General features: G+C 38.0%; 3 protein-coding genes across 4 annotated transcripts in view; all 3 read right to left on the reverse strand.

Moving 5' to 3' along the window:
- The window catches only part of cct6a (chaperonin containing TCP1, subunit 6A (zeta 1)), a 7149-nt gene extending 5797 nt beyond the window's left edge, over positions 1-1352 (reverse strand). Inside the window, exons 1-2 of the mRNA XM_034890237.1 lie at positions 1090-1352; positions 388-451 (exon numbers count right to left, since the gene is read on the reverse strand). Of these exons, the coding sequence (XP_034746128.1) occupies positions 388-451; positions 1090-1226 (201 nt within the window). The 5' untranslated portion in view covers positions 1227-1352. The remainder of the gene's footprint in view (positions 1-387; positions 452-1089) is intronic.
- An 819-nt stretch (positions 1353-2171) lies between these two features.
- On the reverse strand, positions 2172-12106 carry LOC117955578 (protein NipSnap homolog 2-like). Of its 2 annotated transcripts, XM_034890156.1 has the most exons (10): positions 11779-12090; positions 10311-10438; positions 10086-10131; positions 9894-9988; positions 8396-8466; positions 6164-6304; positions 6009-6040; positions 5341-5435; positions 4984-5067; positions 2172-3409 (listed from the first exon to the last, which is right to left on the reverse strand). In XM_034890156.1, exons 1-10 carry the CDS (start codon positions 11868-11870, stop codon positions 3345-3347), a joined length of 849 nt encoding a protein of 282 aa, XP_034746047.1. In that variant the 5' UTR covers positions 11871-12090; the 3' UTR covers positions 2172-3344. The 2 variants fall into 2 exon arrangements, with proteins under 2 accessions (XP_034746047.1, XP_034746048.1); XM_034890157.1 differs by lacking the exons at positions 8396-8466; positions 10086-10131 and having other exon boundaries at positions 11779-12106.
- A 410-nt stretch (positions 12107-12516) lies between these two features.
- mrps17 (mitochondrial ribosomal protein S17) lies at positions 12517-14699 on the reverse strand. Its single transcript, XM_034890158.1, has 3 exons — positions 14596-14699; positions 14005-14148; positions 12517-13156 (listed from the first exon to the last, which is right to left on the reverse strand). The coding sequence occupies exons 2-3, from the start codon at positions 14125-14127 to the stop codon at positions 12833-12835; spliced, it is 447 nt and encodes a 148-aa protein (XP_034746049.1). The 5' UTR covers positions 14128-14148; positions 14596-14699; the 3' UTR covers positions 12517-12832.
- Between the last annotated feature and the right edge of the window lie 309 nt (positions 14700-15008).

Raw genomic sequence — 15008 nt, forward strand, 5'->3', positions numbered from 1 at the left:
TAATGAATTTATCATGAGGTTTTGTGCCCCAATTAGGTAGAAAAATTATACTTGTGATAACATCCTTTACTCTGATTAATACAATGTTCTACATTAACTCTTCATTTACCAAAAACAATTCCTTAAATAATAACTGGTCTTCCAAAAACACTTGGCTTACTTTATACACAGTCCAAGACTTCAATCACTTATAATTAAAGAAGATTAATCATACATGTCAGTTTATTTTTATTTTGATATGGACTGTGCCAAATATATTTACATAGGCTTAAAGGGCACCCACATAAAGTAAGGGTGTGGCTACTTCAAAAATGTAGAAGGAAGCACAATAAAAGGACAAGACATTGGGACAGAATAAGTGTAATGTAACAGCTCAGCACTTCCTACCATCTCGTGTAACAAGACGTTGCCATCTTTGGTCAGCTTTATGTCTCCAGCACCAGACACCAGCCTGCGGATGCCAACAAGCAGGGAAGGGTTAATGGTTACTGACCAAAGCAAAAGCTGGTTCGCTACAACCCACAGCGACGTACTACACAATTGGGTAACATTTAGTCAAGAAGTTTTACGTCAGTTACATAACGTTACATTAACGTTATACATTTCCAGAGTATGTTTACTAAGTTAAATACAGTGTTCAATCCGCTCAGTAATTCAACTAACGTTAATTATTGATAACGCCACGACAACATGCACATTTGTGCCGAGTCCTAACCGAGATTGGTCCTGACGATCTTCAGCGTTATCAGGTAACCGGCTGATGCTAACATGCTAATGTAAGCTTGGAGGTTGTCGGATCTTAACGAACGACGATGACTGGGCATGGCAACGTGCGCCGGGAAAATCCGTTATCCGTGTAGCTAGTTGAGGCCCTAAACGTTACTCCCTGAAAATGAGGTTAAACTAATACGTTGGACACAGAATATGCTTTCAAATGTTCACATAAATTAATAATAAGGTATTGGAAGACTGACTAATTTATAGTGCTAGCGTAACATGCGCAGTCTACCGGTGAATTGCAGCTAACGTTAGCTACTGGCAAAGTTAGCTTAGCACGCATGCTGCACAAAGGGCTCCGGTGGCACTCACATTTTCATGGTCCCCTTCGGTCCCAGGTTACTTTTCAGTACATCCTGAAGCCCCCGGGCAGCACTGATGTTAACCGCCAGTGCAGCCTGGGCCCTGGCCACTTCTGCTTTTGGGTTTAGAGCTTTCACGGCAGTCATGGCGAAGCAGCTCAAACAGCGAGGTAAAAGCAGAAAGTATCGCTGGTAGGAAGTCCGCACTGCTCGGGCTGCTCTCGAAAGGAGAGTCGTTTCCAGAAGGCTCCAACACGTGTTCTCGTGCTGCCTTCATGTAACCAGTCTAGGCTCGGACATTACGTTGTTCCAAAAGCTCAAAAGTTATGAGAAGCCGCCTATGCAAAAATTATGAAATACTTGACTTGCAATTACATACCGGCACTTACACATACATGTATACTTGACTTGCACATCACATACCGGTACTACAAACTTGCACGTACAAGCATAGTCTCCTGCATACGCATGATCGGCTACATAGGCCCAAACATGCATGCATATGTGAGGGTATGTGAATGTGAGTATTATTTGTGCATGTATATGCATGTGAGTAGCCTACGCACACAAGTGCTTAGTACTGCTATGTATTGTATGCAAGTCAAGTGGCCTATCAATGTGTACAAGGCAATTCGCATTAGCACAAAATGAATCCTCAAGTGATCTGATTCACTAGGTCCCAAGCAGGAAAACTGTCAGCCTCAAGTACGATCAACTGCAAAACTTTTTTTTTTTTTTTTTTTTAAATGATCTCTACCAAGTTTTATTGTGCGCTTAAAGTTTTGATCAAATTTCCGACATACAGTGAATGCAGCATAAGTCACACCCTAGTTACGTTACCGTCGCTAAAGTCTGATGTTAATGTTTTTATTTTCCTTTCCAACATTGTCGGACTGAATATGATTTTCCGTTGTACTTCTGTTTTATTTATTTGTATGCAAATGTATTTAATATTCTCATTTTATGTTGATTTGTTTTTGCTTAGAATATGTTAGAATGGTTTACCTTAATCATTGTATATTTTGTCAATAAAATAAAAATGTTTGTAGTCTCCTATTACTATAAGTCCATGAAATGAGTCCAAGACATTTTACATTTTCATCAGAAGTTTAATTCAATATGTACAACTAATCTTATTAAAGCACAGCGATTGACATTTATCACAATGAGATATTACTCCTGTCCACTTATTTATTAAACTCAAAAAGCTAAGAATACCCCACTTCATTTACAGATACAGGATTAACCATGCCTCCGGCTTGGCCAATAAACCCACTATGTATATCTACAATCTGACCATTAAAAAACAACAACATTAATCTCATTTAGAGCACACAATCACCCGTTGGCATTAATTCCTTGATGGAGAGATATGTCAATCCAGTAAGTACAGCAGTTTGTAGATGATTAGTTCCGCAGAAATCAAAATTCAGAAAACATTTTCTAATCCTTTGAATCATCCTGTCACACTATCCACAGATGGAGGAGCCAGAAGTATGATGATGTTAAAGTTAGAAAATAATCTGGAGATGTGGTCGGTTTACCAGAGGAGACACAAACAGGGAACATTTGAACAGGTCCTGAATATAAAAGCTAGAGTCTGCCTTTGGCTCTACAACTCAGCCCTCTGTCTTTGACAATCACCTACTGTATATTGTCTATTTCAAAACACTGATTTGTAGATAGCATGCTCCTCATGGAAAACTGACCATCACCTGTAACATTTAAAGAAGCTTATCCAATTCATATTGATAGTGAAACAGTGTTTTTGTTGTGAGTAACTCTAGCAGTCAGTTTTGTTCAATTTCTTATCAATGCTAGTGCAAAAGGGCTTACAAGTAAGACATTTTTAGCCCCTGTGACCAGCACTAGAAGTGCTAAAAGTGTGATCTCTTCCTGGTATCATGATTAAAAAAAAATTAGACATAACTCTTAAAATCTGACCCTTTAAAAGATAGAGACAGTGAAGAGGAGGGGCCTGTCAAATTATACTTTGTGTACACAAAGTGCATTCATGAATCAGCAACACAGTTCACAGTAACAGATATAGCTTTGATGATAGCCATTTTAACCTCATCATCTGAAATAAGACAATCTAGCTCCACACAGAGAAGTGGAGTAAAGAAAGAAAGAAGAAAACAAAAACTGAAACAACATGTTACGCAGATTTCCCTGGCAGTGCACTCTGATGGTTGGTTACTCTCTCCACAGATGTGTAGTTTAACAGTTGCAGTGTCTGTTGAGAGCTTCTCCCAGTGGTTATGGTTACATCAACGGTGAATTCTTCATGGGAATCATTATTCTAGATTCCATGTGCTGGATAAGAGGGACTGTGGGGTGGGGAAGAAACAAAAGCTTTTAGAAACAGATTTCTGTATTGTTTGTATGCACGGATACAAAAAAGTAAATAAAGAAAACATTTTAAATCAACAAAACAAGAAAAAACGGGTTACTGGGTGGGATCAGGTAACAGAAAATTAGACAATCTGTTTACATGCACTGTAGCAACTTGCACAACCATTCACTTTTTAATTTGATTAATATTTCATGAATTGTTTCACGTTTGCATTACTTTATGCAAATACAGATGCTATATGTACAAAGGCAAATTATTAGATATTTTTTCTCAAGAAAGTTGCAAAGTTTTAATGTGGACATGACACTAATGAAAATGTTGTATTCTTTTATTGAGTATGCCCTTTCTTTTTCTGTTATTTGCTGGGTTGGCAGTTTTAAGACCAATTCATGGTCCTGCACTCAATTCACGGCATAGGCACGTGCACTCTCAGAAAATGAAGTACATAATTGTACCTTTAGGGGTACAATGGCTTGTCACTGGGGCTGTACCCTCAAGGGTACAAAAACTGTACCCTTGAGGGTTGCTTGGGAACATATATGTACCTTTTGACCCTCAAAAAGGTACATATATGTTACTTGAGGTCCAACAATGAGCCCTATGGGGTACGTTAGTATAGATTGTACCTTGGGGGACAGAAATGGACCCCTACTGTACCCTTATTTCTGACAGTGTGCGTAGGTACCTCTAGTTACCGACTGTACGCCGTAGCCTAACGTGCACCCCTCAAAATGTAACGCGTCAAGGTGACGCAGACCCACACAACTGTGATTGGTCTGCTTGACCTGGCTTGGTAGCGTTGCATTTCCCCCTACTCATTTCTAGGTTCTCGTTTCCGACCGTGGTCAGAAAGCACACGGGAGACTACGTTTCTCTGTCTAGGCCTGCAGAGTTGGTTCTCACTCCGAAACTATTTCCCATTGCTCTCTCACTTCCTTTAACACACGCTGAGTTGCATGACTTCAGACTATTTTGCAGCAGTTCTGTGCGGAGTTTAGCACCGCCCATGACGATTATGTTTAAAGAAATGCTGTTAAACCAGAGCACGTGTGGATGGTCTGTTAAAGCCAGACTAAGTTGACGTTGACGTCGTTGACATTTATTTCAGTCGTTAGCATATTAAAATCACAGGAGGGATTGCTTTGCATTCTATACCTGTATAGCTCTATACCTGAATGCTTTATCACCCTTTAATATGAACACTTTTACTAATTTTCTTAAGACGCTTTCTTTGTGTAGCTTGGCGTTTCTATCATTTTGCAATCTGTCTAATTTATCAGCAAGCGCTTGTAGTGTTTCAGTGAGGTTAACTAATGTTTCCCCGTTTTTCACTTTGTGCTTTCACACGCTACTCACACTAGTGGATTTACCAGCAGTAACTTTACACACACCAGTCCCGATAATTATGTCCGACGCTGCGTACACATCTGTGATAGTCAGTCAATCAAAAGTTAGCTGTAAACAAATCCATACATACATGCCAGCTCTGCTATTCTTTTAAAGAGATACGCAAAAATGACGCAGACAACATAATGACAGCAAACTTGCCTGTGTAATAAACAACCTCATCCCAGCCTTCACGCTGCCAGGCTGAATTTCTGGTGTTTTCTCTGGACTGAAGATCTTTGTAAGCTGAAATAGAGAGTAGTGTTGTTGAGTAAATAACACTACTGTGAGTAAATAGTGTTATTGATTGGGGTTTAATAAAGTGCTGAATTATGAAACTCTTGCACTAAGTAATATTGATCAATTTTATGACCTTAAACATATGTAATATACAGTATTTCCTGAATAACAAGTAACACAGATACTTGAACTTAGAAAATGTCGATGGGACATCAAAGATGTGCCCTGGTAATCCCTGATATTTAAACTTGTAACTTAAAACTTGGAAACATTGCTCACCCCATAGATGGTGAACAGTATACAGACTTCCAATCTGTGAAAAAAAGCCTCCCACTGCCTCTTGGTTCTCCTGGCGAAACTCAATCGCACGTGCCCTGCAGAGCACCAATAAGTTATGTCACATTAAAAAAAAGACTAACAGCTTGTAGTTGAAGGGATGTTTCAACTTAAACCATCAGCCCAAAACTTGCATTTACAAATATCTCAATTATTTTATTGAAATTAAAAAATAAAATGTCGATGTTACGTCAGGAAGGTTTATAAGCAGGTTTGGTTTTATCACAGTAACAAGCACATTTCCCAATCATAATCAATTTAAATCACATACATGTTAAATACAGGGGGGGGGATTGGTAAATTACGCTTGAGATTTACAAATGATATCCGATATAACTTTTGTCACGCTTAGGATTCATTCTCAGCTTGTGTCGCCAAAAGATACCTTGACTCATATTCTTCTGCTACAATCTGTAAAACCAATGAAATAGTAGTGAGGACATTTTAAATAATACATAATATTGGTAGCTCCACAATTACAGCAACATTACAGCAACACTGAGATAAAGTTCAAGAACGTCTCGGACTAAATATGAGAAGAAATCCAATTTGATGTCTTTCTACTACGTGTATAAAAAAAATTAAAAAAGATTAAGAAAGTTATGCCTCACCAGTAATTTCCCCATTCAATCATCGTTCCTGGCTGAAATAAGAATGAAAAGAGTGGAATTGAAAATAAGTTCTCTGACAGTTGTCATCACATCAAAAGGTGAAAAACATATTTATGCATAATGGAAGGAAGCTGGTACATTTTTTATGGAGTTACCCTGAGTTGGTATGATCGGAGCTCATAGATGTTGGGTCCTGGACGAGGGACAGGTTCATTCCAGAAACTGAACTCCAGCAGCAGCTGGTTCCTACGAGACAGCAACATCTTCCCCCTCTCTTTCCTGAAGTCTGTAAACTCCTACAACAAACAACAGCAACGCATTACTCAGTTAATCACCTCTTCTCATGTCGAGGCATACAAATAGCTGTGGCAACGTTTAACAGAGATCAAAAACACTTGGTGGTTGCACAAGACAAGATCTCTGTCATCTGTTTTGGGAGGATACCATCCGGTACCAACACAACGCCCCCCCTTGTATCATCTAATTCGGTCAGTTTTGCTGGAATACCTGTGAATAAACTCTTCCATACAATCTTGAGCAATTTGACTTACTATGTGTTAATGGCCTAGCCTGGAAAAACCCTGACAAACTTTTGGCAAATTTTAGATTTGCTCTGCAAGTCAATCTGGCCAAAAGCCCATTCCCAATTTTTTCAAATTGAGGAGCCAATCACAACTGTGATTTACACGATGATAATGGCACAGCGATAGCGAGCAGCTTTTTCTTTACATTCAACATGACGGCCACCGAAGCGCAGCAACCTGTTGTTGTTGCTGCTATCACCTGGATCGTTGGTCTGATTGGTTGAAGGACTTTCCAATTGCACCCAGAGGCATTTGAGCGGTGTCCATTGGTGATTTATTAATCCTGCGTCCTTTTCTGTTTAATCAGCAGTTTTTTTTTAAAGATTTTTTTTTGGGAATTTCTAGCCTTTATTTTGACAGGACAGCTGAAGACATGAAAATGGAGAGAGTAGGGGATTGACATGCAGCAAAGGGCCGCAGGTTGGAGTTAAACCCAGGCCCGCTACGTCAAGGAGTAAACCTCTACGGACGCCCTCTATACCAACTGTGCTATCTGGGCACCCACTCAACAGTGGTTTTACCTTATTTTTATTAACCAGCATTAAAATACAACAGGTGCATGTTGCTGTTCAGTTAAGCAGTTATTTTTAAGGTTGTGACCATTATTCTTTTACAATTATTTATGTGACATAATTGTTACTGTTAGATTGCTTTATGAAAACTGCTATTTGTGTTGTTAGAAGTTTGGTCAATATAGAATGGCAGTTGTTGAGATAATAAGAAAAGGCTGCTATAGTTGCAAATGTGTTTTAAATGAAGTTAGTGATGAAGAACGAATGGCAGGCTGGACAGAAACCAATACAATACACCTTTAGTTATTTAGGTTTTCTTTAAAAAAGAAGCATGTATTCCATGTGTATTTTATTTGGCATTCTTAGAACACATTGTGTTGTCTCTGCAGTGAACTGAAAAACATATTTGGGAGGATTGAAAAATGATTATAGGTTTTTATAATTGTACAATCCTCCCTAATTATAACTTTAGTTAATTGGACCAGTAACTATATAGTTGAGGCTACTGTTCATACAGTACATTCATGAAACAAGAAGGAGCCTCAATGGTTTTTGACCTTAAATTTTGCTTGGGGGGAAATAACTGATAAATCTACCAAATTACTGTTATGTCTATAGTGTGCATTACATTTATCACTTAATTATTTTTATAGTTTCTAGATTTCATTTTCTTCAGTGTCCATACATTTTCCTATGAGAAAGCAAAGAATATAGTAAGTGAAGAAGGGAATTCTGCCTCTGTGAAGGAAAAAATAAAAAAACTACTGCTCGAAACAAACTACTGCTCTTAAAATAAAACCATTCAAGTAAGGCTTATTATAAAGAATGCACAATGCGTATTCTCCATTTTAGCATCAGTAAATCTGTGATTAACCTTGCGGTCTGTTAAAAGAAAGCTATGAACGCACATCTATCAGAATTACTTAGACCTAGTCGCTCCTCCTCAGCCTGGTTTTGCCTTCGTAAAAACACACCCAGCCTGGATGCACAGATCAAACCAGGTCAAGCCTTGTGTTATCGGTTATCCTGGATAATTAAATTCTACTTTTGTGCAATACCCCTAGGACAGGCTCCATTAACTGCACTTACCTTATTTACAGTATACAAGTGCGTTTCTGTAAATAAGCTTTAAAAATAATTGAACCAAATTCACAAACTGGTGAAATAGACCATAAAGATGGTGAAACAAATGGGTAGAAAAAAGGGTCTACTTTGAGTGGTGCACTGCCAGAAAAGGTGATCTATAGGTCGCCAACTGCCAGTAAACTCAACTAATCCGAGCACCCGTTACCTTATTCTGCCTGAGTTTGTTCATGACTTCGGTGAGAGCTGGGTATCCTCCCCGATATCTCCACAGGTGAACTAGAATAGAAGGAGCAGAGGAGCCAAAAATAATGCAGCCCTCGGATATACCTTGATGTGTCTGGGCAAGGTATTCTTGCCCAAAGAACTTTCTTGTAAATTTCCATGAGAAAACCAAACAGAAAATCCTCTTACTACTACATTAAATTTAAATTATCTGGGAAAATGTGAGATTCTGACTGAAAAATTGTATATTTACAACTACTGAATTACAAAATGTGAATATATCATAGCAGCCCTTCTTCTTCTTGTTTTAGTTTCCATCATGTATAAAAGCATTTCAGCAGTTACTCTGCTACTGCACATGAGATGGTAACAGCTAAACCTGCTCAGTACCAAAACTCCCACCACAGTGCAGGGTAATAATATACTGAATCCAGTGATCAAAATAAAAAACCAACAAATTAATAAAGCAGTTAATTGTGAGAACTGCTAGTTTTACGGGCCTAAACATAAAAAGGGATGGTTATCTCTGAGAGAGTAAGAATACCATGTTTCCTAAATTATATAAAACTAATTCTCTCAAAGCATTGCACTGGATAACATTTTCCAAAGCCCCTGCTGTCAACTTGTTTCATATATGCAGCATTTGACATTATCTTCACAAAGGTTGCATTTCCTTTAATATTACTGTGATGTAAAATAATAGGTAGTTTACAAGTGGCAAACATCATCACAAAGACAAAATGGACAGCAGCCGGGAAATTACAATGCAGGGATGGCTATAAATTGACTAAAATTCAAAAGCTGTCCAAGTTCTGGTTTGTGTCACTGGGGAAGAGAGACTCCGGTGTTATTAGGAAATGTCTGTCTTCTTTTGAGCAAAACATGGAGAAGAAATAAGCACAATTCACACTTCATACGACATCAGCAGCAGCAAACAGCAGCAACCTGAAAGAAGCATCCTTTGCAGGTCTACAAGATAATTAGATACATTTTAAGGAAACTTATTTTTAACTGATTCCCAATGCAGGGCAACTGAAAACCATCTTTTAATATAAAAGTAATGTAATATTGGAAATGTTTATCAGCTTTCCCGAGCCCAAAGGGTTCATCTCTAAACTGCATGACTGCTTGTCCAACCTTCACTTGCCCAGAAATATTTTAATTGCAATAATACAGAATAGAAAGCAACAACAAATCCTCACATTTAAGAAGCTGGAAATGTAAAGCTGTTTTGCTTAAAATTGTGTGATAGATTATTGTTGTCAATTTCTTATCTGTTGATAAATTAATCACCTCATCACTTAAGCACTACTATCTTGTCTGTTTTTTTAATTCACATTTTCTCTCTTGAAAACAAAGTTTATGTTTTATTTAGACTACCTGATTGAACAGGATATCAATCGGTCAAATGCCATTCACAAGCATGTTGATCACTTGCACACGTGTGGTAACCTTCCGACATGGAGCTTGTGTGCTCTTACCTGCCTGATCCTGCTCTCCGTACCATGTGTTCCAGGTGCCCACAAGCTCGCAAGAATATTCAGGGTCAGCGTGAATGGAAGGCAAAACGCCCGCACTAAGGATACACACAAATATATTTAAAATCTCCGCTCTTTACCAGCGCCTAGACATGGCATTTGAATGAAGTCAATTAAGGGACAGGGACTTTTTACCAAAGTTCATTGTAAGCATCAAGGCACTCGGGCTTGACATTGTGAACTGCAAGGAAACAGCAAAGCATGCGTGGATCAAACACCAACTACTAGTTTTCATGAGATTATTCTAGGAGAAAAATATGTTTTAATCCAATTTAAAAACAATAAAAAAAACATGCAATCAGGACAATCATTTTCAATGGACCACCGGAACATTCAAAGCTAGTCACAAACAATACATACACTGTATTTTGTACAGATTGTTGTCTTCTTTCTTGGCGAGCAGATGAGAGTGAGCATCCTTTCGGGGGTCAACCTTTCTAACAAACAGGGACTTGAACCAGCTGTCTTCACGGTAAGCTGAAAGGCTCCTAAGGTGAAACAAAACACAAACATCCAACCAGGCCCTCTTCTGCTACACAATGAAGAAATAAGTGACAACAACTGAAAACCATCTAGTGCGCCATATAATTGTGTTGCCTAAACATTGTTGTTGTTTGTCTTTGTTTTGTTTTTTTAAAATGGTGATGGTTTTTAAACTGTACCTGCAATGGTGAGGGTTATTTCAGTTAGTACTGTTCTGTGGCACAAACTGATCTAAGAAGCAAACCTAAAACCATTCTTTCTCAGGGTTATGATTAGTTACTATATATAAAATAATAGGTTTGTTAATGCTTTAGGTTTATTAAGTTTAAGTTGAAGATGGCATCCAATTCGCAGCTTCCGATTCGGCAGTTAAGGGGAAATTTAAGGGAAACTTAAAGCTGAAATGAACTTCAGATTATCCACATTACACCAGGTCCAAATCCAAAGCCACTATACCTAGACGTGTTAAATCTGGACTCAATTATCCCAGAAAGGCTATAGATTCTTAAAAACACAGGTATTTCTAAGAGGGCTGCAGCAAAGTATTAAAATCTTTTTTAGACTACCCAGTTCATTCATTCCAATTCAGCTCCTCAGAGGCCAGGAGAATGATTTAAGCTCTAGGCTACATACTGCAAATAACCAGAGAAAAGTCAAGCTATGGACTCCAGCAGCCTTCCCACATTAGTATTTCGTTTTTTGATTTAAAAATAAAAAAATTAACTTACTTAAAAAGTGCCAACAAGCACGCCCTGTAATACTGTTGTTTATCAGCACCCCATCCAGCTGAAGCAAACAAAACTAACTTAAACGTTATTACTTTACAAAGTGGATTCAAAGCGGTCATATTTGAGCTAAATTCTTTATCATAGCAGTATTTCAGTTGAAAACATTCTTTAGACAGCTTGGTTTTTGAACACACACCTGCCGCAGCCAGAAACGGGGTTACTCGCTAATCAAAACAAGTAGTGCTATGCAACGATTCATTGCATTATGACCTTGAAGTTTGAAACTGACAATTGCGATTTTTGTATTATAATTTTTGCATATGGCAATTATAACTATGCGCACAAAATTATGAAGTACTCAACGATAAGTGTAAACACAAGTTGTTTCACAACTTTGTAATGCGGCACGGTAATAATTAGCAAGTTTAGAGCTACCTAGTCGGCTAGCTCCGTTACATGGAGATCTAGCTAAACGTCACCAACGTACATTAGCCCTAACTTTACCGTTAGCTTAGCCACCTAGCCTCCCGAACTTTGTCAAACTCTACGGTAGCCCAACACATTTTAAGTAGCACTTAAACATATGCGATAGCAAACAACATTTGCAAAAGTCTAACCTCACAACAACCGTGACCTGCCCTTGCGTCTGAAGCCCATTTTTCGTCTGTTTGAGGCCTTTGCCCACTCTTTGAAGGACTCTGGTCGCCATCTTTCCCTTGAAAGCTGCTGCTAGTTGGAAGTTGTTTGATACGGCTGCAGCTGCAGTCCGGGCTGTTCCCGATGGAGCTTACGTTAGTTACATTAACGTAACCTCAAAGTGACTTTTAGGTACCGGAATCACTTAACGTAACCAAGTGACCTGATGATAGTGTAAACGGAGTAGTTTAAATTTACGTCAGTTGGTTAAACGTAGCTATAATTTTGATTACCGTCACTTGAATAACACACCGACTTGACAACTCTTGTTTAGATTAATGTATCGGTTTAAGGCATTAAACGATTAAACCTGACTAAAACGTAACTCTGCTGTTGACTATTTTCCTTCGACTCCAAAAATGACTTTTTGCGTTAAAAATATAACGTATTGCTTTCTAAATATAACTTGTTGCGTTCTAAATGTGACTTACATGTGCCTCAAAACCAAACCAACCAAACGCTGTTACATTTTAATCCATTGACTATTTGTGTATCATTATACACACGTGCATTTGAATGAATGAATAACTATCTCACTGGTTACATTTATGAAAACGAGTATCTTGTGATTACAGAGTAAATTAGAGCAGATGTACTTTATAGATATCCATAATACTAATGCACAAATTATATTGACTTAAAAGATTTCTGCATATTTGGACTATAAATGGCAAGATTTCATTTGATTGTAATGTCTTTCAACATAGATCATTGGTCTGACAGTAAACAGATACAAGCACCATGCATATGTTTGTGAATAACACCATGCTTTCTTGTTGTCGTTTTATTGTAAATTCCTTGGAAATGTTTCTTAAATTCAAAACTATCTTGGCAGGTAGCAATGAAAATGTATTTGACATTTAATGATATATATTGATGACTAGTTTATACATGTTTATATTTACATAGACACCCGAAATGTAATTGCAGAGACATTTAGGCTAACACTACTGCATAAAATAATGTAGTTTTCTATCATGAAGTGGGAGTTTGTGCTGGTGAGGAGTCAGCTCCAGGGGATGCAGCAGAGATGTTGAGTTCCTGCAGTTTTTCTGATAACTTTGTGTCTTCTGCCAGGCTGAGTGGAAGGTCAGTCAGAGGCTCCACAAACTCATTTCCTTCAACACTTTTTCCCGTCAGTGGGTCAACCACTCTTCCAACTTTATACACTATGTCAGACAGTTCATGCTTCACATGTTTGGACCTGGCCTCAGTCAGAGCCTTGAGGAGGACAATATCTCCCACAGTGCACTGTTGCAAAGGATCATGGGCAAAGTAGGTTTTCCTCTTGTTGTAGTACTATGGGGAAGAAAAGACAACATTAGACTGATTTAAAAACCCTGTCCCTTTACAGCAATCAGTCATCGATTTAAAAGTGAGTAACATTTGGTTGTACAAAATGAAGTTGATCAGGTACTAAATTAAGTAAATTTTAATTACTTGCTATATTAAATTATTTATCAGAACTTTAACAAATCATTGGTGAGACTAATTATTATTTATCAAATTATGGCAAATGCAAATCCCAAATTACAATAGCCCAACAGCTAACTTAGTCAGACAGCAAGCCAAACAACCCAACACATTCAATTTATAAATATGCAAGAGAAAAAAGTTTGAGTTTTTCTAGAGTCAGTTGTTTTTGGGTTAGAAAACTATGAGATGAGACATAGTAGTAGTAATAGTAGTAGTCTTATTACCAGTAATAGTAGCAGTAGCTGCCATGGTGGTAGTTGTGTTAAACTAAAAGCAGCTATAAATATCTCATCTTACAGCTAAACATATTCACACCATTTCCCAATATTAACTGCTATTTTGTTGTTGTTGCAAAGTTGCTTGTATGACAATAACATCTTTTTAGAAAACATACCTCAATTTTTAAAAATAAGGCACAAAAAAAGGATTGTTTTGCATTGATACCTCATGTCAAACTGGCACCAATGTCATAAATCTGCTTAAACCTCCTGTGGACAATTTAAATGTTTTAAATGTGTTTTAAATGTGACATGGTAAACATGACGACAAATAACCAGATTAAATTAATATGTTTTGTATTCCCTTGTTTGTACAGTAGGCAGTAGAACACATGTGAAACAAATCCTTCCTATTTGCATCAACATCAGTGAATGAACGGTTAACATGTTTACCTTGAGCAGGTAAGGGTCCAGCACCAGCCTTGTGACTCTCACTTTGGCAGTTTTGTACATCTTGGTCCCTATTACTCTGCCGATGATCCATTTGGCATGGACTGATGCATGCTTAACTGACATTATGGAAAGCTGTATTCAACCCTGTAGTACAGAAGACCCAAAAAAGTCAACATTTGTTCCCAGCCATTATCTGACACACGATGATCAGCTAAATGTTCTACATAATAACTGGTTTCTATCACACGTCTATGTACTGTATAGGTAACAATCACACAGCTAGCATGGCTCTAGTTTGTGCCAACAATAACCTATACAAGGTTAACCTTTGCGCTGACTGTTGCATCATCGGTATTCACGTCCCTGTAAAACTGAGAACGTTACATTAATAACGTAAGTTATAATACCGTTAGTTCAAATATAGATTGCAAGGGATGGGGTCTAGCGTTACATAGTTAGCCTTGCTGCATCTAACGTTAGCTTTAACTTCACAGCCGCATTTATTCAAAACCAGAAATCCCAAACTACATCGACTTTATTCGACATTTATTCAGATTTATACTTAAGTAAGGATGTAAACATCCAACTCACCGAAACTACTTGATAGAATATTTTTAGAAGGTCAAAACTGCTTCAAAGAGGATCCTTCTATGCTGCTCAGGTCGGCTTGTTTTGATGACATAACTACGGCTATCGAAGAGGGACAAATTGCGCGGAGCGGTTGGATTTTGGTTTTTGTAAATTATGGTGTTTTGGACGCTACTAGGCTTGTTAAGACCTCCTCAAGAAGTCACTTTAATGGACATGTTGTTGCTTCAGATTTTTACATAAACCTGTCTCGTGTAAAAACTGTGGAACCACTTTTGTGTACAAGTGTTGAGTTTTTTGGAGTTTCAGAAGTCCTACACTCACAAAGCCCATTTGGATGTTTTCCTCTAGCCTAATGTGTAAGGACTGATTCAGCTCATAGTGACCGAGCCTCAGCCTACAGTTTACCAGTAATA

The sequence above is a fragment of the Etheostoma cragini genome, chromosome 13, assembly GCF_013103735.1.
Source record: "Etheostoma cragini isolate CJK2018 chromosome 13, CSU_Ecrag_1.0, whole genome shotgun sequence".
NCBI classification, from domain to species: Eukaryota; Metazoa; Chordata; class Actinopteri; order Perciformes; family Percidae; genus Etheostoma; species Etheostoma cragini.

Bases quoted from the DNA above. Each gene is read 5' to 3' on its own strand.
- mrps17 (XM_034890158.1), bottom strand. From the start codon at position 14,127: ATGTCAGTTAAGCATGCATCAGTCCATGCCAAATGGATCATCGGCAGA. The intron at 13,157-14,004 runs GTAAACATGTTA...TCTTCCCCATAG, and splicing joins TGGACCCTTACCTGCTCAAG to TACTACAACAAGAGGAAAAC.
- LOC117955578 (XM_034890156.1), bottom strand. From the start codon at position 11,870: ATGGCGACCAGAGTCCTTCAAAGAGTGGGCAAAGGCCTCAAACAGACG. The intron at 10,439-11,778 runs GTTAGACTTTTG...GTTTCACCTTAG, and splicing joins CAGGTCACGGTTGTTGTGAG to GAGCCTTTCAGCTTACCGTG. The intron at 10,132-10,310 runs GTATGTATTGTT...GTTTCCTTGCAG, and splicing joins CAATCTGTACAAAATACAGT to TTCACAATGTCAAGCCCGAG.